This window comes from Phytophthora ramorum, assembly GCF_020800215.1.
Source record: "Phytophthora ramorum isolate Pr-102 chromosome Unknown Phyram_PR-102_s0024, whole genome shotgun sequence".
Lineage (NCBI taxonomy): Eukaryota > Oomycota > Peronosporomycetes > Peronosporales > Peronosporaceae > Phytophthora > Phytophthora ramorum.
This window is the reverse complement of record NW_027150670.1, coordinates 140,533-165,985: the sequence shown is the minus strand read 5'-3', so window position 1 is coordinate 165,985 and position 25,453 is coordinate 140,533. Positions and strand designations below refer to the sequence as shown.

The following is a 25,453-nucleotide window of genomic DNA, read 5'->3' as shown; positions in this document are numbered from 1 at the left end:
GCGGCTCGCCGCGTTGCAACCTGTAAATAAACGCTCGTTCGAGCGTGCTGAGCTGGATGAGACACACGGGGTTGCCTTGCTTGCCCTTGAGCGGGTGGAAGTCCGGTCGGGCTTCCGTGTCCACGCCCAGCACCTTCTGATCCCTAAGAAACTCGGCGTGCTCTTGTTCCTCCAGCTCCGAGTGGATCACCGCAATGGGTCCATCGAAGCTCGTCCTGGGCAGCTGGTCGTAGTCCCCAAGGGACTTCCCCCCGAAGCGCCGGAAGAGCGGCGAACCCTCGCGGAAGAGCGGCAGGTGCTTGACTCGCGCGTGTTTCGCCTCCTTCTGGCGCAGCATCCGCGCGAACTCTTTATGCCGCTTCTTGGCAGCTGCGTCCATTGTTGCAAATGATGCGGGTTCTAAGGGATTGGCGGGCGCATTGGGCAGAGGTAGATGCTGCAGCGTTTCGGTGGCCAGCGCCGTGCGCAGTCGGTTGAGCTGCTGGCGCTGCTTCTGCCCCGCGGCGGAGAGTGGCGTGCTGCTGATAACGCTGCGGCTCCTGCGCTTGCTGGCGAAGGACGCGGCGCTGGACGGCGCGCGGGCCAGCGCCAACACGCGCCGGGAGCACTTGCTGATCAGCATGGCCAGCGGATTATGGCCACAAAGTTACATGAAGCAAGATGGCTACATTATGTGAAATGGTGTAAACCTTTCCAATGGCATGTTTGATTCGCCCTCAGTGGAAGTTCTGCGCGAGTGTGGCCGTCGTCTCGAGGCTTGCTTCCGCAAAGCGTGGGACACCAACACGCTCGTGCTCTCGGCGTCGCCGCTACTGCACCCCGTGAGCCACGCGTACGAGCAGCAGGACGCGCGCTGTCTGCACCTGCTGCAGGCCGTGGCGCTGGTGCCGAGCTGCAAGTCCCGGAAGCTGCTGGGCACGGTACGCCAAGCGCTCAAGATGCCCCTAGTCTCCAAGACGCGCAGCCAACTGGAAACGAGTCTGTGCCCACTGTTGAAGAAGTTGCAGGAAGAGGATCAGAAAAGTGGTAGCGCTGCAACTTGAGGAGAAGGTGGTTGAGGTCTTACGTTGCTGGATCGTTGAACCCGTCCAAGGCTTCATGCTGAGGAAGGAGCACGTCGTGAACGGCATGAGGCTGGGCGACCTGGTGGCTATCCCCAGTGGAGCAGGTTGCTTGAGGGGGTACGGCTGCGATGACGGCTTCTGCACGGTCGTGTACCCCTGGGGACACGGTTTCGTGCACGTTAAGGACGTTGAAAAGGTGCAGCAGGCCCTGGACAAGTATCTCAAGAAGCACACATACAACAAGTACGTTGCGCTCGAGCATCAGTAACTGTACGATCAGATCGAAAGGCTGCCGGAGAACCTGTCGCTGCAGGTGCCCGTGGAGAGAGATTCGGCCAAGGAGACGAGTGCTGCTGCATTGGAAGAAGTGGGCCTCGAAGTGTACAAGGAGTTGCTGAAGTCACTGGAGGAGGAGGTGAGACGGCTCGCGGGTGCTTTGTTGTGGGGTGGATCTGTGCTAATTGATTTGTTCGTGTTGTTCGTTGTTGTTGCAGCATGTGGATACAACAGTGCTGCGTGAAGACCTGGGCTTTTGGCGTCGCGTGCTGGCACTGACCAAGAAGGTGAAGGAGCTACGTCGTGCACAGGCACCCCAGGAGCCCGAACGAAGTTGCTGCGCTCAGAGAAAGACTGCGACATACAGGCGAAACTGACCAGCAATATCCTGAAGAATCGAAGCAGCAAGAAGAAACAGGAACAGGAAAAGAAGCCTGTTGGGACTGAGGTGCAAGGGTTGCTGAGCGAAACCAAGGAGGAAGAGGAGACGGAGCAGTACGTGCTTTCTGAATTTATGGCGGGCCAGTTGGGACTACCGTTGACCAAACGAACCAAGAATGCAAGCTGCTGCAGTGCGATCGAACCCTGGGTGTTGACTTTGTGCGGTGTGAGAAAATACTGTGGCTTTGCTGGGGATCTGGAGGCGTCGTACAAAATGCCGTCGACGGAGTCTCCCACACCGTGACCGGTACGCCGTACCCGACGACTGCCACACCGAAGACTGAGAAGGCCGTCGAGGCGACTCCAGCGAAGACCGTCAAGACGAAGACGGAAACGACGACGTCGACTACGACCTTGGTTTCGAACCACGACGATGAGTACACCTTGGAGCAGCAGCAGGCAGCAACAGACGCAGCAGAGCAACAGACGCAGCGGAGCAACAGACGCAGCAGAGCGGCTCATCGTCTACCAAGGTGTTAAGCACGTCTTCCACTGCTACTACTACTGCATCGGATGCGACGAGCGACCCGACGCAAGACATGGGTGTGCTGCTATTGGCTATTGGGTAGTGCGTCACTGCCGCTGTCTGCGCCGTTGACGCTCTCGCGGGTTCACCGCCTACAGGATACGCGGGAGACCTGTCACCGAGCGGCTACTATCAGACACAGCCAGCCAGCCGACGACGCCAGTCACCTAATCGATCAAGCTCTGAACGGACCACAAGCTTTTGTACCTGTGACAAGATGGTTCTCTCCAAATGGCGCTCTCTTCGGCACGAAGTACGTAGGTATGGCCACGCTGCAAGGTGCACGCGTACAAGCCGTATCCCATTTGGTAGGTTGGAGATATGTGTTTCCACAGGCTGGTTTTGAATTCACGACGCGCGCGTACTTTCTCGCTTTTCCCGCCCACAAGCCTCCGGGTTAGCAACTCTCTGGCATTTACCAACTGGAGCATCGGAGCGACAGCGGAATCCTCGACCGAACCATGACGATCGACAGATTCTACGGCAAGGGCATGAAGAACAAGCACGCGCAGACCGTGGCGGCGCTCAAGCAGAAGGTGGCCGAGCTGAAGCGGGACAACGCGGAGCTGCACAACGCGCTGCAGGCCAAGGACGAGCAGATAGCCGAGCTGCAGCGCAAGATGGAGACGCAGGCCGACCAGGCGTCGACCTACAAGAAAGACATGGACGCACTCACGCTTCTGGAGCAGAAGGTGGCCGCGCTCTCGCAGCAGAACGAGCTGCTTAGTGAGGAGCTGCGCGCGAGCAAGCAGCAGCAGCAGACGGTGGGCAATCTGACGATGGACGATCTGAGGCTCGAGATCGAGCTACACACCATGGCCACGGAGGCGTGCCGGGCAGAGGCCTACGAGTCTTGGGTCCTCCGGCGCCGCCTACAGAAGACACAGGACGAGTGCGTCAGGCGCGAGAAGGCCAGGAGTGCGGACTGGGCCAGACACACCAAGGAGCTGGCAGAGGCCAAGGCCGACAGCGACGCCTTCGAGCAGATGCTGGCGGTCCTGATCCAGGAGAAGAAGGAGATGGAGACGCGCTACAAGAGGAAGCTGCACAGCAAAAGAGTCCAGCTTAAAGGCATGGCACAGGACGCGGTGGAGCTGCATACACAGCTGGTGACGCTGGAGTTGGAGCTGGAGAAGAGGCAGAGTGAGGAGACCAGCAGCGTCAGCAGTCCCACGACGGTGAGCTCGTGGAGTTCGACCGAGACGGCGGCGGAGGTGGTGCCGGCGCAGACGCGTATCCGGCAGCGGGAGGAGGAGGTCAGTGACAGCGACGGCGTCGTGCCTAAGAGACGTCGGGTGGACAGCAACGCCATCGCATTCGACAACCTACGACTAGTTCGGTGAAAGCTGGACTCGTGCATGGCGGATGCTGCAGCAAGAAGATCACGACTGGTGACAGAGGCACTCATTTCTGCCTCTCATCGTGGACGTTTCAGCTCTCCGTGGTCTAGAAGCTGCACGATGTGGGACTCATTTCTCCCGCGTGGCAGCTCTCCAGTTGGCGAGGCAGAGACTCGTTTGTGTCTGTGGTGCGGTAGTCTGCGGCTTCTCGCTCGTTGAAGGTTTCTGTGCGTGGAGTGCCGAGGCTTGGTAGGCCTTACGTGAAGTTGCGCCAGCAGGCTCAGTTGATCGGGGCTCATTACCCTCGTTCAAGCTGTAGATGCTGGCGTACTTCGCGTGAGGTGCGAGTGTGGTGTGCTTTGCAGTGGTCGACAGGGACTCATGACTCTCTGTCGACCACTGTGATTGTGCACTTGCTTGCTCTCCTACTTCGCTTCGGCGCTTGCGTCCGAGGCTTTCGTCGTGTGAGGCGCCTGGATTCCGCTCGCCGAATGGACTTCTGCTACCGCCACATGCTGCTTGATCCGACAAGAAGACTTGGATGAACAATTGCTAGCTAGGAAGACAAGTTTGTACTTTTACATATCGTAACGCAGTGGCAATATATTTTGTTGAGCCAGCAATGGGATCTATCAACCTTGTCTGTCGCGCTCTCTCAGCCTTGTCTGCCACGAGTAAAGCACCCGAAGACTGGAGCGTGCACACGTTGCCTCAACTACAACAAGTGACTAGCAAGAAACAATACTTCCACTCGACACCGGACCCTTGTCCCGCCGTACAGGTCGTACCTCTATAGCCTGCAGTCTGCAGCAGAAAATTTGAATGAGTTTAGTTGTGAAAGTGGCGAAGCACTGCGTCCGCCATGAACCGACTCGGTACAGTCGGATGCCACGAGAAAGCCTCGTTGAACGCCGTCATGTTGGCCACGGGTGCTTCACGACGCATTCGAGTGTACATCTCGGGCGAGTCGTCCACGTGCGCAACGTACTCGGCGCAATCCTGCAGACTGTCGAATCGGCCACAATCGATGAAGCTCTCGGGGTTAAACAACTCGGACACGGTCTTGGAATCGCCCCAGTACACGGGCACACTGCCCGCCAGAAAGGCATTCACCAGCTTCTCCGTCACGTAGCCCGCCGCGCGCGTGTTTTCAAAGGCGAGCACGAACTTGTACGGCGCATACCGGCGCACCGCGTCGTCATTGTAGAAATTGATCATCGGACCCATTTGAGGTGATGAAGGCACACGCAGTGAAGTTCCCCAGCTCTTTTTGCTGACGTTCCATCTGTGAACTGCTGCACGGCTCCATAACGAACGGCAATCCTGCTTGGGAATGGCACGACCGGCTTCTCGATTGCGCCGTCGAGCGGATACACGATCTCCACAGACTGCGCTGGGTCATTTACGCTCGGAGTGTCTGCATCGACAGAGCTGTGAAGGAGGGGGCGGGCGGGAGATACACACGTGACGAAGCCTAGCGCTACAGCCACGCACGGCCGCATGGGTCTGTACGATCACAAATATGCACCGTGTCAGTTTATGGCCGGTGATTGGCATCAATTAACGTCTTCGGATCCAAAACGCGATCTTCCAGGAAAAGGTCACGGATGCCTCGCCTGCTTGTGCTCTTGCTGCTGTGTGCGGCTTCGTGGACTGCTGCCTCGACTATTGACAGTGCAAATGTGGCTTCGCTGCACCAGAGCGACGAGCTGTTGAAGGGGCTGCGCGTACAATACCCGGAGCCAAATGCGCGGTACAAGTCTCCGATGTCATTTCGCTTCCACGTCGTCACCCCGGACCTCAGTGCCTTGATGGCCGCGTACACGGGTCTGCGCTGGCTGTGTCTGCAGCTGGATGGCGTCTGGAGGCGGTGCATCCCCATTGAGAGCGGCGCGCTCATCACTGAGGCCATGGACGCTGGCAACCACACGGCGCGTCTTGTGCTCTTGGACTCACCAACACCCGAGGCCGGGAAGCAGTTGATGCAGTCGCAGGAAGTGACGTTCACTATCTTGAGCGACGAGGCATTTGTGACGGCGCTGGAGCAGCAGCACCTCGACGATCTGGCGCTGTTTGGGGCTGCAGCTGATGTCGAGCAGAACGTGGGGCTGGTGCAGTGGTTCCGACTGCAACACGAAGAGGACGAGGCTGCAACGCACGTGACGTACGAGATCGATGCTGCTACGGGGGGGGTAGAGACTGATACTTCTCATGGAAGCCCAACCGACCCACCTACACTGGTCATCGGAGTCAAGACGAGGGTCGTCGACGGGTTCCCCTTTCGACAGGCCATCCGACAGACGTGGGCGGGGGAGCAGAGGCTGCCTGCAACTGTGCATGTGCTCTTTGCTGGTTGTCGCCTTCCAGCCGATGCCAGCGAAGAAGTTCGACAGGCCATAGCGTACGAGCAAAAAGTCTTTGGTGGCGACCTACTCACGGACGCCTTGGACTGCGAAGACTCGTACGCGACGCTGCCACAGAAGGTCAAGGAGTTTCTTCATCTCGTGGGGACGGACCACCTGCTTCGTCGTGCTGCCTACGCTATGATCGTCGACGAGGACGTCTACGTGCGTGCAGATGACCTGGTGGACCAGCTTGTGGGCATGGGGCCACTGCACGATGTATACGCTGGTCACGTGAAGGAAGGCAACGCGTTTCTCCCAGAACGCGACCCTCAGCGTCGATACTATTTACCAGAGTCTGTCTACCCGCTGGACGAATTCCCTCCGTTCGCATGGGGCCCTCACTACCTCATGTCCATGGACGTCGTCGAGTTCATTGCGGACAATCGTGAAGAGCTGCAGGGGCTCGGGCCCCTGGATGATGTCACGATAGCACTGTGGCTGCTAGCGATCCAAGTGCACCCGCAGCACCTCGAGCCGTTCCAGAATCTACGCGAGACTCCGTGCACGAATGACCTCCTCGCGTACGCAGACTTGGGTCCAACCGCCATGCGCATCATCCAGAACAATCTACAGTCCGGGCGCGACTTGTGCTTCGGCTTCAACCAGCACACGTGGGATAAGGACGCTCTCAACTAGCCACTACTTGTCTTGTGAGCAATAGCATAGTTAGAAAACTTAATCCCGACAGCTACGTCGATTGCGGAGTCTGCCGAGTACGTCATTCGAGTGGACTAAGCGTGAACCGCCAGAGACGAATATGACTGCGCTCATCGAAGCTTCGTACGCGGCCAAGTTACTCAATGAATGATAGTATACCTCACATGGTTGACTTCAAAGTGAAGCGAACATACGCATATAATACGGCACTTGTTCCTCCTCCTCACAAACACAATCCTCTCTCTGTTAGCTATCCCTTCGTTGCATGGCGTCCAGCAAGCCCTGATGCAATCATATAGAGTACTGCGCTGATGACACTGAGAATGAATGATCCATTGAGCGTGACGTCGTCCGCCTTACCCAGCGGGTGGGCCTGCGGGATCCAGAGCGCGAACATGAGCACCGTCGACACGGTTGCAATGCCCACGAAGACTTTACCGCCCAGCACAAAGATAGAGCGTTTCTTGCAGCACGTGATGCCGAGCGTGAGCGCCACGAAGGACAGCACGCCTGCACTCATGCTAATACCTCCGAACGCGAGCGTGGCCGTGCCCAGCGCCCCGCAGGACTTGTCCAGGAACTTGTTGAACTGCGTGGCGTCCATGCCCGCAGTGGTGGCCAGCGCAGCAGCATAGGCGAGCTGCGTGGCGTCGCTCTCGTCAGCGGCGCGGCCGTAGCCGTCGCACACGCTGTAGTCGGAGAAGTTGGCCATGAGGTTCGAGTCCACGTCCGTCACGTCGTACTTGGACGACGTGTGGAAGAGGTAGCAGTGGTCGAAGCTGGCGCTGGCGTTGGCCCCGTCCGCATCCGAGGAGAACTGGACGTCCGTGCAGAAGCCCCAGATGCCGGCGGCGAAGTCAGAGCTGTCCACGGAGTCCTGCAGCGACTCGTTCACGGTCGAGCTGGTGGTCCAGAGCGGCAGCGAGAAGGCCACGACGTTGAGCGCCACGGCCACGAACAGCACGATGAGCGACACGAGTCCTGCGCACGAGCAGGCCATGGCGAGCGAGGAATGTCCCTTGGTGTCTAGCGGGGGAATTGCAGAATGACTTCGAGCGGCGGAACGTCACCCATCGCGGATGGCTACACTTGACGGCCAGGTGATTGGGATGGGCGATCTTCTGATTTGCACCCACAGCATTTCGTGTACATGTTGCTGTTGCCTTTGCTCCCGTGCTGTGTAGCCATTTGCTTAGTGATGGTATGTAGCGACACGTCGGAACTGGCAGAGAATCCGCTCCTGTCGGTTGTCGAGACAAAAATTGCGAGTGGATCTTGGCCTAAAGCAGTCTCATATTGACTCGAGTTGAGTAAGTGGCAACGCTCATGTTGCCAGTGCTCGCTAATTCGGTCCGCGTCGCGATTTGCAGTGTTGAGCGAAGGGGGCAAGCTATACATACTCGTGCCTTTCTCGGCATTTGAGTGAATTCTTGTCCCCGTTGCTGCTTTGGCAGTTCTCTTTTTGCCTTCTGCTGCGGCAGTGAGACTCGAGCCATGCTGTCTTTGTCCTGCGTCACCGGCGCGGCGCCCTCTACGCCGACGGCCGACAAGATACCGACGGGGCCATCTGCGACCAAGCGACTCGCGTACGAGACGTTCCGCGACAAGCGCGCGACGTCGGCAGAGCTCCACAAGCCGTTGACGACGCAACTGGAGCGAGCGCTGCGCAACTACGACAACGTGGGGGCTCAAGTGAAGCCTCTGGCACAGACAGACCCGTTGACTCTGGCTGGCGAGGGCCCGTCAGCTCTGATGGAGATCATCCGCACCCCGCACCCGCACACCCAGAAAGTCCGGAAGAGCAGGAGCCTTGCGCTGCCGGCGATACCGAACGTCGACCTGGACGAGATCGAGATCCCAGCGATGCACGAAGGGCTGTGCCGCGTCTTCTGCCAGCCGAACTTGTGGTCGCCGGCGTTTGCTTCGCCTGGAGACTTTACCATCAAGATGGCGTCCGTGGCTCTTGACAACGGCGAGGTCTGCTTCCGGATTGCAGTCATGTGCTGCTGCGCCAGGTCCATTTGTGATGGCTCGCGCATCAAGCCGGCTTCCAAGCGGCAGTACTACGTGTCGTACATCGAGCGAACGCAGCAGGAGATCGTCCAGCTCACGGAAGCGCTGGCGCTGCAGTATCTGGGCCACCGTTTGGCGGACAAGATGCCCACGCACGGAACGCGGCTCATTACGTCTCGGAAACAGCGAGCCCTCGATGAGTACGGCGAAGAGGTGATCCAGTTCTTGAGCTTCGTGATGCAGATCACCGCGGTTGGCTTCAACGGGCTTGTAGCGCTGAGAGAGCCCGTGTCGAGCAACGTGCGGGTACGAGACTTTTTGGGCCTCGCGCTGGGCTTTGGAGAGCAGACGATCGTCGCGACGAGCTCGTGTGACGCTCGCATCGAAGGCCAAGATGGAGGCAATCGTCCGGTTCTGCCAAGTGCTTGGCTAGACATCGACGTCAATATGTCGTCGGATGCCAGCTTCTACGGGAAATGCTACGCTACGAGGCGATCGCCACGCGATGAGGCACTCTCTCGGATGTTTGGTCGCTCGTTCGACAACGGCAGTACTTGCGGCGAGTTTGGTCCGCTGATGCGGTCGATCAGCAGCATCAATCGGCCGGGAGCTGGCAAGTGTGTCCGCTTCATCGATCCCTGCTACTGGGTAGACGAAACACCTAACGACGGCACGTTCACAGTGGAGGTTTCCAGCGTGTCCGTCATGGATGGCGTCGCCAGGTATGCTATTAGTGTGCTCTTCTACTCGAACGGGGAGCTGGAAGTGGCTACCGTCGACCGTCGCTACTCGGAGTTCGATGAGCTAGCAGTGACGCTCGAGGAGAAAGTTCCGTCGCTGCAGATCCGCAAACTGCTGCCGCCGAAAACTTTCTTCCGCTACTTCTCCGCCAGCTTCCTGGAGCGCCGAGCTGCCTACTTGCAGCTCTTCCTCGCGCGCATACTTCGTCTGAGCTTCCAAGGCGTGCTCGACCAGGAGATCCCTCTCACGGCGGAACCGCATGTCCGAGACTTCCTCAAACTGCCTGCTGTCGAGTGGATCGTCGTCCCATGGAGCAAGCAGTCGCCAACGCCCAGGGCGGCGCGAGATGGCTTCCGCTCCAACTTTTCGCTCTCTCCGACGGCGGCCTCCGAGTTTTCACCCCGGTACAACGTCTCTCCGCGCCGCAATCCACGCTGCACCCCGACCGAGTCGACGGTGCACCGATACGAAAGTTTCCTCCTGAAGCGCAGTGACTCCATGTAGTTGCAACGAGCGCGAGAAAGCCAGGAAGCTAAAAGACAGTAATAACTTATGAGCGCTTTGTTTTCGTTTCAGTTGTCTCACACGTCGCAGGTTCATGTGTGTGACGTGTGAGAAATTGTCAATATGCATAGTGATGCCACAGAGCAGGCCATTATATATTGAGAAAGACCCGCATGGAGAAGGCGGAGGTGGACGAGCTGCGGGGGCTCACGCAGCGCGTATGTGAGAACGTAACGACGTATGTGGGGGCGCAGCTTGACGGTGAGTGGGAGACAGCAGTTTGTTGTTTGACCAGAAGTGTGGGGGCTTCGTAGCAGCTGCGTGAAGCTCACCATTTGGCTGTTTGCTGGATCAGGCTCGCTCGAGTCCATGCAGGTGATGGAGGCCGTGGTCAGAAACATCAATGCTAAGTACGTGGGCATGAAGCGGGAGGCCAGGAGTATCGGAAAACTATCCAAGGTCCTGGAGGCGCGAGGTAGGAGCTGTGTCCGTCCATATTGTGCGTGAAAGGTGCTCATTGTTGCCGGCTAGCAAATGCAATGGAGGAGAAGATGAACATCATCGACGGCATCGACGAGGAGCTGACGGAGCTGGAAGACATGGTGGACCAGCTGGAGCAGTACACGGGGTCGCTGGGTTCGTCCATGCAGTTGTCATTGGTGTTGTGCTGCCGTTGCTGACCTGCTTGCTGCCTGCCTGCCGTGGTGATGACCGCAGAGATCAAGTTTAATGACGTGCGCTAGGCTAGGCTAGGCTAGCTGGGTAGCGCCTAGAGTTTGCCCTTCCAAATGCAAGGAACACGATGGTGGCGCCAGCGTTTGCAGGCCTCATTTTTATCGATCGTGCTGAACGGAGTGACTTGGTTTCAGTATGCATCTAGAATTCTATGTTTAGCTCTGGATTGAGGCCGGAACTCGGTCCGGAAACCGCTGAGGCCGCATGAAGGCTCTTCGCACTGCAGCAAACGACCCGCAACACGCACACACATCGCTGATCTCCGTCCCATTGCGCAGACGCCAGCAGCAGCAATATGTCCGCCATGCAGAACATGAAGTGTGTGGTCGTCGGGTGAGTGACAGAGCGACCGAAGGAGTCTTGTGTGGCGTCTCGGATGCTAACGACCAAGTATGTGTGTGTGACCATCAGAGACGGCGCCGTGGGGAAGACGTGCGTGCTCATCTCGTACACGACCAACACGTTCCCGGGCGAGTACATCCCGACGGTGTTCGACAACTATAGCGCCAACGTGATGGTGGACAACCGGCCCATCAACTTGGGGCTCTGGGATACTGCGGGCCAGGAGGACTACGATCGCTTGCGTCCACTGAGCTACCCGCAGACGGACGTTTTCCTCATCTGCTTCTCCGTCGTCAGGTGCGGCGTCAGTGGTGTAGTGTGTGTGTGTGTGGTAGTTGCTAACTGCTGTTGTGTAGTCGCGCTTCGTTTGAGAACGTCAAGTCCAAATGGTTGCCCGAAATCCGCCACCACGCGCCCGGTGTGCCGTTCATTTTGGTGGGTACAAAGTCCGATCTGCGAGACGACGAGGAGACGCTGGAGAAGCTGCGCGAGAAGAAGCTCGCCCCGATCTCGAAGGAGCAGGTACGATAAAGCGACGTGGGGTGTCATACACGTTCATGCTGACTAATACTTTTGTGACGGTGGTGATTCCCATTGCAGGGCGAGATGCTTAAGACTGAGCTTGGCGCGTACAAATATATGGAGTGCTCGGCTCTGACCCAGAAGGGGCTCAAGTCGGTCTTCGACGAAGGCATTCGATGCGTGATCACCAACCAGCAGAACCCCAAGAGCAAGCAGCGATCCTTCAAGTGCTCGATCCTGTAGAGGCTCTGTGCAGTACAGGCGAACGAGCACACAGATAATGCATCCACGGTCTTCATTGTATCCTTGCATCTTGAAGTTCTTGGGCTACGATATAGTTTAAAGCAACAAACTTGGCTACTTTCGTAAATATGATTTCACAATGAGAGAGGGATGAGTATCAATAGGCTGTAATTACTTTCGATTTGCAACTTTCCGGTCAGATTCGCAATCAGGAGCATTAGGACACCTTCCGATGACCGAGAGCTCGGGCCTGACGTCGTGGCTGCTGGGTGCGGCCTACACGGGCGGTACGCTATGCGTGGGCGCGCTCGTCCTGCTCTACATGTTCCAGGACCGGCTGCTCTACTTTCCCACGATCCCCGGCGCCTCCAAGTTCACAAAGGACAACCCTCCAGGTGCGCGGCAGTTGAGTTAACAACGCCTCTGGCGTCTATAGCTGATATTTGGTTTGGCGGCAGGATATCGACACCCGGGGGAGTTCGCAATCGAGTATGAAGACCTCATGATCCCTTGCAAAGACGGCGTGAAGATCAACGCGTGGCTCATGAAACAGAAGGATCACACCACTCGGCCGACGCTCATCTTCTTCCACGGCAACGCTGGGAGTGAGTTGGCTGCTGGATTATTGATTTGTGTGTGGATTTATAGGGGTTTCTAACTCATGTTGCTGCAGACATTGGGTATCGTCTTCCGAACGCGGTGCAGCTGTTCCGGAAAGTGGGGGTCAACATTCTGCTCGTGGACTACCGAGGATTCGGCCACAGTGAGGGAGAACCGTCCGAGGAAGGACTCAAGCTGGATGCCGACGTACGTGGATGCTTGATGACTATTGCTGCCTTTGAACTTGCTAACTGTTCGTGTGTCCCTTTGTTGCAGGCTGCTTTGGACGCCATGTATGCTCGTACGGACATCGACACGTCGAAGCTCGTGGTGTTCGGTCGGTCACTGGGTGGGGCGGTGTCTGTCTACCTGGCTGAAAAGGAGCCTACTAGAGTACGTTTCTCATCGCAGCAAGGGTAGTTGTATATTTTCCTGACGGGTGTTTCGTCGTTCAGGTGGCTGCTGTTGTCTTGGAGAACACGTTCCTCAGCATTTCAGCCATGGTGGACGCGCTGATGCCGTTCCTGACGTACGTCAAGCCGCTGGTGCTGCGCATGGACTGGAACAGCGAGCTGGCTATTCAAAAGCTCAAGCAGCCGATCCTCTTCATCGCGGGGCTGCAGGACGAGCTGGTGCCCCACTTCCACATGGAGCGACTGCGGTCTCTCGCTATCTCCAGCCAGCGCGCCGTGTGGTATCCAGTGTCAGGCGGGACGCACAACGACTCGTGGCTACGCGGAGGTGAAAAGTACTTCTCGCAGCTGCGGGAGTTCCTGGACGCGCTGGGCGGCGACACGACGTGTCTGGTCAGTGATGCCTCGTCTTCGGACGATGGTGTGGCTCCAGAGGAGAATACCATCCCGAACATGCTCCAGCAACCGCTGCTCAGCTCGCTCCAGCAGAAGCCGAAGGCCGAGTAGAACGCCGCCGATTGCAGACGCGCAGAGAGAGTATCAATAACAATCTTGGGAAGCGACACTTGGTTCATCGTCGTGCTGTTTTTTTTTTTCAAGAAAGGCTCAACAGCATTTTGTTTCTCCTCGTGGACACAAAGTCTTCCGAGCAAAGTTCTACAACACAATTCTTTCCGATATGGTTGATCAATCAGGCGATTCGAGCGCTCGACCTGGCGGCGGCCGAGCGCTGCCTCCCCGCCCCGCCCCGACGCGCCGTGATGACGACCCAGGGTTCGAGGTGTGCCATGCGACAGAAGATGATTGGGATCGCGACGTCACGTCAGAGAACCAAGCGCGTCGTTCTCGTGCCATGACGTGGGTCAATGGTAGAATCTACATCGTGGAGCTGCCGGGTTGGGTTCATGGCCGTGCCGTAGCGTGTTTTCGAGAAGAACTGACCGCCGCCACTGGAACACGAGATCGTTTTCTGGCCCTGGCGGGCGATACGTACGTGGAGTCGCTGGAGCACATTGAGCCCGACGTTGGTTTTCCCCCAAAACCTGAAAGTGGTGCGGTGCTACCTGCGGGACTTCACTGGGCTGAATTTTACACGCTCAAGGTGGGGGTTGGCGTGTCGCGACTTTGGACGCAGCTCAACAACAAGGCGGAGCGGTAGAGCCGCTGTCCGGGTGTGCAGTATGTACTGTGCATTCATATCTCGCCTGGTCGAACTGTGCGCCAGTACCGACTGTTCTCCGTGGCAAACGGAGCGATCCAGTCACCGGCGGTGATGCCAATCAGCCCCATTGTAGACCCGGTTCTAGCCGGCTTCAACTGTCGTCGACTGCTGGCCAACGCTCTTCCCCCGTCAGGCTTTTCCAGACCCGTTCGTGGCTGTGACCTTGTGGCCGATTGTGGCTAAACTGCTTGCGATTGTCTAAACGCGAACCTAGTTGCAATGCAGGTGTGAAATGAATGTGGAGCTTCGTCATCATCTCCAGACTTGCCAAGAAATGGACGACCCTCGCGTTGGAGGTCTGCTATTTCGTTAGCGTTGGAGCTCAAAAGAAAGTGCGTGAATCTTGACGTTAGTTTTCGTGCAGCAGCACAGTTGTGATAATAGCAGGTTGTAAATACTATGTTGAAGTGGCCTCGTAGCCGCGCTGCGATTGGTTGAACTGAGTCGCACGTCGGAATCTCAGTCCGAAAAGGACGCGCGCTGCTGTGGTTGGCTGAAATAGGGGTCGTATCCGAAAAGGCGCAGATCTTTTCACTTCGGAATCGGGCGGTTGGCACGCAAGCGGCTTCGGACGATCATCTGATGGTGCTCCAGACGACCTCGATCCTGCGTCGCGCGGCGTTGTGTGCGCGCCTGGCGTCCGCGCGCGCGTTGTCCAGCGCCGCCGGCGGCTCGGGTGCGTTCCTGACGCTGGAGACGCGAGAGAACGGCGTGGCCATCGTGCGGCTGGACGACAAGGCGGCCAAGGTGAACACGATCTCGTCCAAAATGACGGCCGAGATGACAGCCATGCTGGACACAGTGGAGAGCGACCCCAACATCAAGTCGGTGGTGCTCATCTCGGCCAAGCCCGGCGTGTTCATCGCCGGCGCCGACATCGCTGAGCTCAACGCGTGCAAGACGGAGGAGGAGATGCGCGCCATGTCGAGCGCCGGCCAGAGCTTCATGAGCCGCCTGGCTAGTTCCAAGAAGCCGTTTGTGGCGGCCATTGACGGCTCCTGCATGGGCGGTGGCCTGGAGGTAGCGCTCGCCTGCCACTACCGAGTGGCCTCCCAGAGCAAGAAGACGCAACTGGCGCTGCCAGAAGTGATGCTGGGGCTGCTGCCTGGGGCGGGAGGCACCCAGCGCTTACCCAAGCTGGTGGGCATCCAGGCGGCGCTGGACATGATGCTCACGGGCAAGAACATCAAGCCTGACAAGGCGCTGAAGATGGGTCTCGTGAACCAAGTGGCGGACCCGTACGCTCTGGAGAATGCAGCCATTGCGGCGGCGCAGCAACTGGCTGCGGGCAGTTTGAAGCCCAAGAAGAAGAACAAGGGATTGGTCAATCGCGTCTTGGAGGACACTCCGCTGCGCCAGGTCGTGTTCAAGAAGGCTGGGGAGATGGTGGAGAAGAAGACTGGCGGCCACTACCCGGCGCCCAAGCTGATCCTTGAGGCAGCGCAGACGGGCGTGGAGCAGGGACTCACGAAGGGGCTGGAGGTTGAGGCGGCCAACTTTGCCAAACTGGGCATGACCAACGAGGCCAAGGCGCTCATGAGCATCTTCTTCGGACAGACGGCGCTCAAGAAGAATCGCTACGGCAAGCCTGAGAAGCCTGTACAGACCATGGCTGTGGTCGGTGCTGGCCTCATGGGAGCTGGTATCGCGCAGGTGTCCGCTGCGAAGGGGGTGCGCGTTCTGCTGAAGGATCGCGACGCTGCGGCTGCTGCCAAGGGTGAAGACTACGTGCGCAGCAACCTGGACCAGAAGGTGAAGCGCAATCGAATGACGATCTACGACCGCGATGCCGTCATGGCCAACGTAGTGCCTCTGTCTGACGAGGATGAGGTGTGGAAGACGCACATGAAGAAGGCGGATCTTGCCATTGAGGCTGTTTTTGAGGACCTCTCTCTCAAGCACAAGGTCCTGTCAGATCTGGAGAAGTACGTGTCGAAGGACTGCGTGATTGCCACCAACACTTCGGCTTTGCCGATTGCTGACATTGCATCTGCTTGCAAGCGCCCGGAGAACGTGATTGGCATGCACTACTTCTCGCCTGTGCCGAGCATGCCGCTGCTGGAAATCATTCGCCACGCTGGTACGAGCGACGCTACTGCGGCGAAGGCTGTTGATCTGGGACTTCGTCAAGGCAAGACGGCTATTGTAGTGAAGGATGTACCTGGCTTTTACGTGAACCGTTGCCTTGGCCCATACATCGCTGAGACGTTGGCGCTTGTCGGAGACGGTGTGGAGCCGGAGAAGCTCGATAAGCTCATGACGACGTGGGGTCTGCCTGTGGGCCCCATCACTCTGGCCGACGAGGTTGGTCTGGATGTGGCCTTCCACGTTAACCAGACGCTGTCCAAGGCGCTGGGTGTGCGTATGGATGGTGGAGATGCCAAGCTGTTCGAGGAGATGATCGGACAGGGGTTCCTCGGCAAGAAGTCTGGCAAGGGCTTCTTCGTGCAGCCTCCTAAGGGCAAGAAGGGCAAGAAGACCATCAACGCTGATGCCATGAACCTTGTGAAGAAGTTCCAGAAGGAAGACCTGAAGCTCAGCGACGAAGATACGGTCAACCGCCTTATTTCACGTTTCGTGAACGAGGCTGTCCTCTGTGTGCAGGATGATATCATTGAGTCTCCGTCAGAGGGCGATATTGGTGCCGTCTTTGGTATTGGTTTCCCGCCTTTCATTGGCGGCCCGTTCCGCTACGTCGACCTGGTGGGCAGCACTAAATTCACGGAGATGATGCAGCGCTACGCTGACCAGTATGGCGAGCAGTTCGCCCCTGCACCGCTTCTGCAAGACATGGCCAAGACCAACAAGAAGTTCCACTCGAAGTAAGGCTGAATTCCGTTTATATAGGGAGATTGCGCGTGGATAGTGGTGGCGGCAGTCGCTTCTAATCCTCAAAGCAGAAGCAAAGTAATGCAGGAAGAAATGCACATTTGGACTGATGTTTCATGCTAGTAGGGCTGGTCCATAGCCACTCAAGTGGAGACACCATTCCTCTGATGCAAGTGAATTGGGGTAGTGAGCAAGGCGAAGCAAGGTGAGCGAATAGAACACGACGTACCAGCTTTGCGTGTACCTTGTGCTCCCGCTCTTGGCTCTGTCGACGCAGATCTTCCACGCGCTGCAGCTTCTCGTCAAGCTCCACCACCTTCACGACGAACCCCAGCGCATATTAGAGTCCATTAAGCCTATCTCAACGCATGCGGTGTCGTTCGTACCTGGTGCACATTGAAGCTTCCTGTACGACTGGGCTCAGAATCCGCCGCGTTCGCAGACTCGATCAGGTCCTGCTTCATGCGGCGCACCAATGCAATACGCAATGCGTTCCTGCGGTCTTCCAACTCCGTTTTCTTAGCCTCATCTGCCGCCGCCGTCTTGCTCTGGAGTTTTACCGCCAGCTGCGCAGGTGGCTCGGGAGCTGTGGCCTTCTGCTCCTGCTGGTACTCCTTTAGTTGCGCCTCGCGCTCGCGTTTCTTCTTTGCAATGATGAGGTCGCGCTGCTTCCGCAGATACTCTTCACGTCGCTTCAGTTCCTCCTCCGAGATTTCAGCAGCCTGCTGCCACTCGCGCTGTTTGCTGCGGTTCTCTTCAAGCGACTCTTTGTTTCGCTTACAGATCTCCTCGGCCTTCTTCTTGCTCTCGCGAATCTGCTGCTGCACCTCTGCGGGGGAGAGCTGCCGGGTCTCCGATGCAGCGCTCGCATACTTGTCTTCAGCTACTTTAGCCGCCACGGATGCGAGTCGCAACTGCTCGGTTTGCACACTCATGGACATGGCCAGCGCGGCCTCCAGCTCGGCCTGCTCCATCTCCTCCTGCTTGTACAGCACACTGAGCTCCATGAACTGCGCCTCCAGGTCGTGTTCGTCCTCGATCACCTCTTCACGCAGCTCCTTGATCGCTTCCAGCTCCAGCTCCAAGTTACGCTTGACCATGAGCTTCTTGAAGCTGAGGAAGTCGTCCATGGCCAGGATCTGGTTCACCACGTCAGCGCTGACGCCGTCGCTCACGGAGCCTCCAGCCGCCCGCTCGCTGTCCCGCTGCTTCTCACAGATGGAGGCAAAGTCCGTGGCTGTAAGCCCCATCTCCGCCAAGTGTGAGCCCAGAACACTCTCCACCAGCTCGCGGAACTGCGAGTGCAGCTCCGTGTAGACGAACTTGTTCTCCTCGCCCGTGTCGAAGCTGGCGCAGTTGTCGTCGATGAAGCACATGACCGGCAGCTCCCACGCGGGCGAGCGGAAGAGATTCAGCACGTAGTCAAAGACCCAGTCGCTCTCCTCCGTCGTGAACTCCAGCGCCGCGTCGCTCATCTTGGTCCTGTTCCTTGCTGCGGGTGGTCTCTCTGGCGGTCGCGTCGTTTCGTGGGCAAGATCCAATATGGCTACACTTTAAATGTAGCCATGCGCATTTCAGCGAATCGCGTGCGGCCAGAACGGTTCGAAACCCCACAGATCCATTTTGGCTCTAAAAACCCAAACAACGATGGAGGAGGACGCACCCATGGCGTCGACCAAGCTGTACGTGGGCAATCTCTTCTACGATCTCTCGCAGCGCGATGTGGAGGCCGAGTTTGGCAAGGTACAACACCTGCATCCTCTTGTCTCCCTTCCCTGTCTAACGCGACGTCTCTTTGCAGTTCGGCCCCATCGAGCAGTGCGCAGTCAAGAAAGGCTACGCGTTCGTGCACTACGAGCAGCTGGAGGACGCCGAGCTGGCGGTGCAGGAGATGAACGACAAGGAGCTGGGCGGCCGCCGCCTGCGTGTGGCCTTCGCTGTGTCGCACGGTACGCAGCGGCGCTACGACGGGCCGCCGCCGCCCGCGCAGTTGGCGCCTCCAGGCCCCCCGCCTCCGCCTCCGCAGCGCGCACAGCCGCCGCTGCTCCACAGCCCGCGGTTCCCCGTGAACGCGTCGCCCAACCTGTTCGTGGCCAACATCCCGCCGCACATCAAGATGAGCGAGCTGGACCAGGCCTTCGCCCAGTTCGGAGACGTCAAGAACGTCAAGGTGTTGCCCCAGTCGAGGCCCGACGCGCCCATGTCCGCCTTCGTGGACTACGCGGACATTGAGTCAGCGCAGAAGGCCCACAGCGCCACGATCATCGTGGCGGACCACCACCTGCGCACGGACTACAACTTCCGCAAGTGCGTGGGTATCAATGATGAAGCTAGACTAGGAGACTAATGTGTGTGTCGATGGTAGGAACAAGGGGGACGGACCGAAACGCACGACCCGCGGGAGCTTTGACGCAACGGGCAGCTATGACGGCGAAGAGCGCGGTGCACGCTACGACTCGTTCGACCCCCAGGGGAGGAAGCCGCATGTGCCCAGATACGAGGAGGACGTTGAGGACCCCAGTCACCGTCGTCACCATCACCGTCACTCGAGTCGTCACCATTCGTCGCGGCACAGTCGTGAGGAGCCCGGGGAGCGGGGGAGAAGTGGCTCCCCTCCGCGCTACCATCGTCACAGTAGCAGCAGCAGCATGAGAGGCGAGGACGGCGCAGGTGCTCGCGAGCGCTCGCGCGAATACGCTGGTGAACGCTCCTACGGACGCCCGGATGAAATGGACGAGTTCCAGAAGCCTGGACGTCAGCCACCGTCTGGATACTACTCGCGCGAGGAGCGTGTGCCCCGTGAGTACGCCGGACGGGGAATGGACAAGCCCCCGCAAGAGTACCGTCGCTATGGTCGTCCGGAGATGTCGTCGCGCTCTGGATCGCGTCGCGGCCCTCGGAATGACCGCAGCTGGTACGATTTTTGTTGTTGTTGTCGTGGGGGTGTCTTGTGCTCACTGTGCAATTGATTCCTTTGTGTAGGTCGCCTCAGCCGGGTCCTCGCAGCCGGAGCCGAAGTCGCTAAGATGCTCGACGACGTGGCGACTGCCGATAAAGTTGTGGATCTCGGCTTCAACTTACGCTTGGCAGCGAGAACGTGGAGGTACTGCGAGAAGACTTGCATAGCTTGTAAGAAGCTCGGGTTGATTGTGGAGATCGAGCGCTCACGACGAAATGGACAAACTCATCTGTGGTCGAAATGTTTCGGACCACGACTGGTAGCTGGCGTTCCCATTCGTTTTCCGTCGTCACTGGAGCGATCGTTCGCTGTGGTATCTTAATCTTCACGCTACATTGCCTGCTACGTAGACCGTGGATTTCTTGGAGCTTGTGCTTGGCGATGTTGTGGTATCTTGGATATATGGCCTTAGATACTGGATGATGCACTTTCAGTCGGATAAACTTGATGTCACCTAGAATTTCGTGTTTGACTGGGGGAGGTTTTCGTGCTGTCTGACTGTGGCTGCATTCACGAAAACACCGCCAACCGCACACCCCACTCGACGACTAACCGAGTTACGATGAACAAGCTACTGCTCGCATGTATTGTCGCTACCTTCACGACGCAACTCGCTGCAGCTGATGCCAACGCGCTGGAGCTCGACGCTTCAGCCGTCGAGCGCAATCTGCGGACTAACATCGACTCGAGTGCTAGCGGGACTGCTGGCGCTGCTGCCGGTCTGGAGGAGAAGACGTGTTATTTCTTGGGGTGGAAATCGCTGCCGTACACGTGTTCGGGGTTACTAGGTACGGACTGGACGCACTGGTAACTAACTACCCGTGAGCCTACGATCGCTCCAGGTCGAAGTACTTGGTATCCATTTCAATGCAGTAACTTGGTTTCGCTCTGTGCGAGACAAAGTCGAACTCGATCCTCTTTCCATTTCCCATTTTGCTGCCTCCGACTCACACCAAGATGATGAAGTTGTTGCCGACCTTCGCCCTCGTGTTGTCAGCTCTGCTGGCTTCTGCAAATGCCGCCGGCACGGGGACTTCGACTCTTCTCACGGAGCGTAACCTACGTGACGAGAGTGCCAGTCTCACTGGAAGTGCCGCGGATGAGAAGGTCTGCTACTTGCTGTTCTGGCCGTTCCAGTGCTAAAACAGCCTGCCTCCCCACCAACAGCCCACACTGGAGAAGAGAGAGTAGTGACCGTTTTAATGCAAACTCACGACACTTTTTCAACCGTGATCTAGACTTTTCATCTCGTTTATATCGTTCCAGTCTGCAGCTCCACCATCCCGCGGTAGACCCCACCCGGCAACCGCATGAGCTCCTCGTGGCTGCCCAGCTCCACGATGGCTCCCTCTCGCGTCACAGCGATCGCATCCGCCTTCCGAATCGTGGACAAGCGGTGCGCCACCACGATCGTCGTGCGCCGCTTCTGCGTCATGAGTGCGTCCAGCGAGGCCTGCACAATGTGCTCGCTCTCGTTGTCCAGCGCACTCGTCGCCTCGTCCAGCAGCAGCACGTCCGGGTCACGCAGGATAGCGCGCGCAATGGCGATGCGCTGCTTCTGGCCGCCCGACACCTGCGCGCCGCGGTCGCCCACCTCCGTGTCGAAGCCCCGCGGGAAGTTCGAGATGAAGTCGAAGGCGTTCGCGCTTTTGGCCGCCGCCTCCACCTCCGCTCGACTCGCGCCGGGTTTGCCCAGAGCGATGTTCTCGGCGATCGTCCCCGAGAAGAGCACCGGCTCCTGACTCACCAGCGAGATGCGGTCGCGCAGCCACGGCAGACTGAGACTGCGCACGTCGTGGCCGTCCAGCGTCACCAGGCCCGACGACGGATCGTAGAACCGCTCCAGCAGCGCGATGGCTGTGCTCTTGCCGCTGCCGCTCGCACCCACCAGCGCCACAGTCTGACCGCGGCCAACGGACAGGTCGTAGCCCTGGTAGATGACGGCGTCCGGCCGCGACGGATACGCGAACGTGAGTTGCTTGAAGTCGATGTCGCCCTGGATACTGGGTAGCACGATGCCTGCTGTGGACGTGGCGTCGATCTCCGGCACGCGGTCGATGATCTTGAAGACGTCGGCGGCAGCTCGTTTCGCCTTGTCGCCGTCAACGGATCCCTGTGAGGCCATGCTGACACTGAAAGAGCCCATCATGAAGACCATGAGGACGACGAAGAGATCCTCGAAGCTAATCGTGCCGTGCGAGACCAAGATCCCGCCGATGTGGAAAACAAAGGCCAGGACCCAGAACATCATACATTGCGATAGCCCGAAAGAAACCCCTCCTGACACGCTCAGCTTCTTGTCTTGATCATTCGAGATGTCCAAGAACGCCGCGTATTGCTGAGTGAGAGACTTCTCCATTCCAAATGACGCCACCGTGCGAATGGAGTCGATGGCTTCCGACAAAAGAGACCCCGCGGCGGCGTCAGCGTGGTTGTTCTTCTTCGCGTTCATCTGGCCAGACATTTGCTGCAAGCGCACAAAGTTCACCCCCACCAGGAATGGGGTCGTCACGATCATGATGAGAGTCATCTCCCAACTGTAGTAGAACGAGATGGCGAAGATGATGATAAACGTCGTGCCAGTCATCAAACTGCGGTTGAGAAAATCGGACGTCATCGACTGCAGGATAGCGGAATCGGTAGCTAGACGCGACACAAGGGAGCCCGACGAGTTCTCCTTGTGGTCGAACCACCCCGCCTCTTGACGCAGCATAGCGCTGTACGTCGCAAGACGGACCCGAGTGACCAACCGACTCGAAGCTATGCCGAACCAATATTCCGTCAGCGTGAAAGACGCGCCACAGACGATGGCCAGACAACCCAGCGCCAGCGAGTAGTAGCGCATGTCGTGGAGCAACTCGTGTTTCGTCTTCTGGAGCTCGAAGTATAAGTGAATGATCTTGGCGATGAACATGCCAGCCAGCGGGTAGACGGCGCCTTTAAACACGGAGGATACTCCACCCAACGCCATGAACTTCCACTCAGGTAGACCCATTTTCCAGATGCGCGACGTGGAGGCTTTCGAGGTGTTCTCGGTGGAACCGGATTCACTGTCGTTGATTTCACTTGAGGTGTCGGCTCCCATTGCCGGTCCACTGGACTTGCTAGACGCTCTGGCAGACTGCACCGGTTGTGACCTTTTCCGATCGATCTCGGTCTGTACGTCTACCATCATCGTTTCGTCGGCTCCTATAGCCTTTTCCTCAGCAGATGGCTGCGATTGAGCTTGAAGAAGAAGCCTGTAGTGACCGTCGGGAATACGCACGAGCTCGTCGTGAGAGCCAAGCTCCACGATCTGACCGCCACTGTGCACGGCGATGCGGTCTGCGTCTCGGATAGTCGACAACCGGTGGGCCACAATGATCGTCGTACGGTTCGACCGTGCCACCAACCGATCCAGAGACGTCTGGACGATGCGCTCGCTCTCCGTGTCCAGCGCACTCGTCGCCTCGTCCAGCAGCAGAATCGGCGGGTTCTTGATGATGGCTCGCGCGATGGCAATACGCTGCTTTTGACCTCCCGACAACTGTGCGCCGCGCTCGCCCACCTCGGTCGCAAACCCCTCGGGGAACTCCATGATAAAGTTGAAGGCGTTCGCCATCTTGGCGGCCTCCACGACCTCACTGTCCGACGCTCCCGGCCGGCCGTGGCGAATGTTCTCCATGATTGACGTCGCAAACAACACCGGCTCCTGGCCCACCAAACCGATCTGCTGGCGCAGCCACTTCACGTTCAGTGTGCGGACGTCCTCGCCGTCGATCTTCACGGAGCCCCCGAGCGGGTCGTAGAAGCGCTCCAGCAACGAGATCACCGTACTCTTGCCGCTGCCACTCGGACCAACTAGCGCCACCGTCTCGCCAGCCTTAATCTGGAGTGAGTACCCGCGACACACCTCCACCTCGGGACGAGACGGGTAGGCGAACCGCACGTTGTCAATGTCGATGCTTCCAGAGACCGTGTTGAGTGTCTTGCCTTGTGTGTCGTTGGTGGGGTCGATCAGTGACGGACGCTTGATCAACTCAAACACATCGAAGGCAGCAGCGCATGCGGAGAAAACAGCTTGGAGATTGGGTCCTGCCTGGCCCAGTGCCATCGCACCTTGCAAGACTGCGAAGAATACTGTCAAGACACGGCCACCGTCGTAGCAACTTGATCCTGTGCACGAGTTACCGTCCAAGTTGTCGCGAGCGACAAACACAGCTCCGATAAAGAATCCCAGCGCGTACATCAGGAAAATCATCATGTACATGAGTCCGCTGCCCCAGCCAACAGCAAAAGACTTCTTGATCCCAGCGCGCGTGGCGCCCTCGAGCGCACGGCTGTACTTTTCAACGAAGTACCCCACAGAGTTGAACATGTGCACCGTGCGGATGTTGCTGAGCGACTCTTGCGCCACGGCACCTGCCTGCGCGTATGACTGCATGCCGCTGTGAGTAGCGGCGACAATGACTTTCTTCGCCACCATGCCACTGACGGCGACGAACGGGATCACAGCCAGCAGAATGAGAGTGAGCTCCCAGCCTTTCACTAGGCCGATGACGATGCCCGCCACCACAGTCGATGAGAAGTGCAGCATGTCGCTCATCTTGGACCCGATGCCGTCCTGGATGGTGATCGTGGCTTCGGTCACACGCGAAGACAACTGCATCGGGTCGTTCACGTCGAACCAACCGATCTCCTTGGTGATGATCGCGTTGACGTAGAGGCTGCGGATGCGCTTGGACTGGCGCGACGCCGTGAGGGACCAGCAGTACACTTGCAGGTAGGCCGCGACAAGTCCGACGGCGCCCACGATGGTGAGGTTGCGAGCAACTCGGTTGACGCGGGGCGAGATGTCGGCGGAGGACCCACCGTCCAGACTCGTTGACCCGAAGGAGTTGATGACATTGCCAAGTAGAACGACCATCAGCGGCCGCAGGACACCGGCGACCAGGGCCCCGAGCGTGCCGACGCCCATGAGCAGCTTGTCGATCGAGTCTGCGAAGGAGAAGAGCTCCGCCAGAGGCACTTGCTTATTGGTCGCCGCAGCATCCTCGGACACGTCCAGGATCTTGGTCGCCTCGGCGCCAGATTGCGATAGTCGCGGCGTGTGCACTGCAACGTACGGTTGGTGGTCTGGCTCCGTTGGTTCTTCCGGTCGCGAGGCCATCCGTGTCGAGTGCGCGCTGCAGTGAGGAGTTTTGCTTGGTACTTGTGCGGTGCTTGGCAAGTTGTGGAATGAATTGCAGTCGGACTTGAGTCTCTCAGAGCACCTTCTCGCTTAGCGTGAGTAAACTGCTTGCAGGTAATCATCGGGGCGGCGCAATCGGACTTAGTCGAGAAGAGCCTGCACGCGTCAACATCCTACGTTATCCGGCATTATCCGGCAGCGTTGGCAACCGGAGGAAGCAGGAAGCACCTGGAGGAAGCAGGAAGCACCTGGAGGAAGCACCTGGAGGAAGCACCTGCCGCGTCGCCAGGGCCTTGCGGCAAGGCACACTGGTGCTCTCACCTCTCTATCTGCAGCCAACTGCAGACGTAGTGGGAGTCCCAAATTCTTGCAGGATTCTATCGGTTTGCGACCGTCAGCGATTTCGGCCTGGTTTGGCGGGCCAAGATTCCTGCTCCAGCTTCGACCGCGA

At 58.2% G+C, this 25,453-nt stretch overlaps 15 protein-coding genes across 15 annotated transcripts; 11 read left to right on the top strand and 4 right to left on the bottom strand.

The window, feature by feature from the left end:
- Positions 1-701: 701 nt before the first annotated feature.
- On the top strand, positions 702-2,025 carry KRP23_14995 (uncharacterized protein; the record flags this gene model as incomplete). Its single annotated transcript, XM_067885884.1, has 5 exons — positions 702-1,026; positions 1,094-1,260; positions 1,345-1,479; positions 1,559-1,627; positions 1,708-2,025. 5 exons carry the CDS (start codon positions 702-704, stop codon positions 2,023-2,025), a joined length of 1,014 nt encoding a protein of 337 aa, XP_067736890.1.
- A 743-nt stretch (positions 2,026-2,768) lies between these two features.
- Positions 2,769-3,650, top strand: KRP23_14994 (uncharacterized protein; the record flags this gene model as incomplete). Its single annotated transcript, XM_067885883.1, has 1 exon — positions 2,769-3,650. The coding sequence occupies one exon, from the start codon at positions 2,769-2,771 to the stop codon at positions 3,648-3,650; it is 882 nt and encodes a 293-aa protein (XP_067736889.1).
- Positions 3,651-4,475: 825 nt separating this feature from the next.
- On the bottom strand, positions 4,476-4,874 carry KRP23_14993 (putative fucosyltransferase R654; the record flags this gene model as incomplete). Its single annotated transcript, XM_067885882.1, has 1 exon — positions 4,476-4,874. One exon carries the CDS (start codon positions 4,872-4,874, stop codon positions 4,476-4,478), a length of 399 nt encoding a protein of 132 aa, XP_067736888.1.
- A 380-nt stretch (positions 4,875-5,254) lies between these two features.
- KRP23_14992 (Beta-1,3-galactosyltransferase 1) lies at positions 5,255-6,688 on the top strand (the record flags this gene model as incomplete). Its single annotated transcript, XM_067885880.1, has 1 exon — positions 5,255-6,688. The coding sequence occupies one exon, from the start codon at positions 5,255-5,257 to the stop codon at positions 6,686-6,688; it is 1,434 nt and encodes a 477-aa protein (XP_067736887.1).
- Positions 6,689-6,959: 271 nt separating this feature from the next.
- Positions 6,960-7,709, bottom strand: KRP23_14991 (uncharacterized protein; the record flags this gene model as incomplete). Its single annotated transcript, XM_067885879.1, has 1 exon — positions 6,960-7,709. One exon carries the CDS (start codon positions 7,707-7,709, stop codon positions 6,960-6,962), a length of 750 nt encoding a protein of 249 aa, XP_067736886.1.
- A 494-nt stretch (positions 7,710-8,203) lies between these two features.
- KRP23_14990 (uncharacterized protein) lies at positions 8,204-9,967 on the top strand (the record flags this gene model as incomplete). The annotated part of the gene is made up of 1 exon (XM_067885878.1): positions 8,204-9,967. One exon carries the CDS (start codon positions 8,204-8,206, stop codon positions 9,965-9,967), a length of 1,764 nt encoding a protein of 587 aa, XP_067736885.1.
- A 173-nt stretch (positions 9,968-10,140) lies between these two features.
- KRP23_14989 (uncharacterized protein) lies at positions 10,141-10,710 on the top strand (the record flags this gene model as incomplete). Its single annotated transcript, XM_067885877.1, has 4 exons — positions 10,141-10,228; positions 10,323-10,442; positions 10,499-10,603; positions 10,685-10,710. The coding sequence occupies 4 exons, from the start codon at positions 10,141-10,143 to the stop codon at positions 10,708-10,710; spliced, it is 339 nt and encodes a 112-aa protein (XP_067736884.1).
- A 287-nt stretch (positions 10,711-10,997) lies between these two features.
- KRP23_14988 (Ras-related protein Rac1) lies at positions 10,998-11,809 on the top strand (the record flags this gene model as incomplete). The annotated part of the gene is made up of 4 exons (XM_067885876.1): positions 10,998-11,035; positions 11,114-11,341; positions 11,401-11,566; positions 11,645-11,809. The coding sequence occupies 4 exons, from the start codon at positions 10,998-11,000 to the stop codon at positions 11,807-11,809; spliced, it is 597 nt and encodes a 198-aa protein (XP_067736883.1).
- Positions 11,810-12,041: 232 nt separating this feature from the next.
- On the top strand, positions 12,042-13,329 carry KRP23_14987 (Alpha/beta hydrolase domain-containing protein WAV2; the record flags this gene model as incomplete). The annotated part of the gene is made up of 5 exons (XM_067885875.1): positions 12,042-12,204; positions 12,268-12,414; positions 12,483-12,616; positions 12,686-12,802; positions 12,865-13,329. 5 exons carry the CDS (start codon positions 12,042-12,044, stop codon positions 13,327-13,329), a joined length of 1,026 nt encoding a protein of 341 aa, XP_067736882.1.
- A 172-nt stretch (positions 13,330-13,501) lies between these two features.
- On the top strand, positions 13,502-13,981 carry KRP23_14986 (uncharacterized protein; the record flags this gene model as incomplete). The annotated part of the gene is made up of 1 exon (XM_067885874.1): positions 13,502-13,981. One exon carries the CDS (start codon positions 13,502-13,504, stop codon positions 13,979-13,981), a length of 480 nt encoding a protein of 159 aa, XP_067736881.1.
- A 645-nt stretch (positions 13,982-14,626) lies between these two features.
- On the top strand, positions 14,627-16,870 carry KRP23_14985 (Trifunctional enzyme subunit alpha, mitochondrial; the record flags this gene model as incomplete). Its single annotated transcript, XM_067885873.1, has 1 exon — positions 14,627-16,870. One exon carries the CDS (start codon positions 14,627-14,629, stop codon positions 16,868-16,870), a length of 2,244 nt encoding a protein of 747 aa, XP_067736880.1.
- Positions 16,871-17,016: 146 nt separating this feature from the next.
- Positions 17,017-18,348, bottom strand: KRP23_14984 (Cilia- and flagella-associated protein 36; the record flags this gene model as incomplete). The annotated part of the gene is made up of 3 exons (XM_067885872.1): positions 17,017-17,037; positions 17,103-17,189; positions 17,260-18,348. 3 exons carry the CDS (start codon positions 18,346-18,348, stop codon positions 17,017-17,019), a joined length of 1,197 nt encoding a protein of 398 aa, XP_067736879.1.
- Positions 18,349-18,520: 172 nt separating this feature from the next.
- On the top strand, positions 18,521-19,898 carry KRP23_14983 (Serine/arginine-rich splicing factor RS31; the record flags this gene model as incomplete). The annotated part of the gene is made up of 4 exons (XM_067885871.1): positions 18,521-18,616; positions 18,675-19,180; positions 19,239-19,787; positions 19,856-19,898. The coding sequence occupies 4 exons, from the start codon at positions 18,521-18,523 to the stop codon at positions 19,896-19,898; spliced, it is 1,194 nt and encodes a 397-aa protein (XP_067736878.1).
- Positions 19,899-20,394: 496 nt separating this feature from the next.
- On the top strand, positions 20,395-20,975 carry KRP23_14982 (uncharacterized protein; the record flags this gene model as incomplete). The annotated part of the gene is made up of 2 exons (XM_067885869.1): positions 20,395-20,620; positions 20,830-20,975. 2 exons carry the CDS (start codon positions 20,395-20,397, stop codon positions 20,973-20,975), a joined length of 372 nt encoding a protein of 123 aa, XP_067736877.1.
- Positions 20,976-21,084: 109 nt separating this feature from the next.
- Positions 21,085-24,981, bottom strand: KRP23_14981 (ABC transporter B family member 11; the record flags this gene model as incomplete). The annotated part of the gene is made up of 2 exons (XM_067885868.1): positions 21,085-22,806; positions 23,761-24,981. 2 exons carry the CDS (start codon positions 24,979-24,981, stop codon positions 21,085-21,087), a joined length of 2,943 nt encoding a protein of 980 aa, XP_067736876.1.
- Positions 24,982-25,453: the final 472 nt, after the last annotated feature.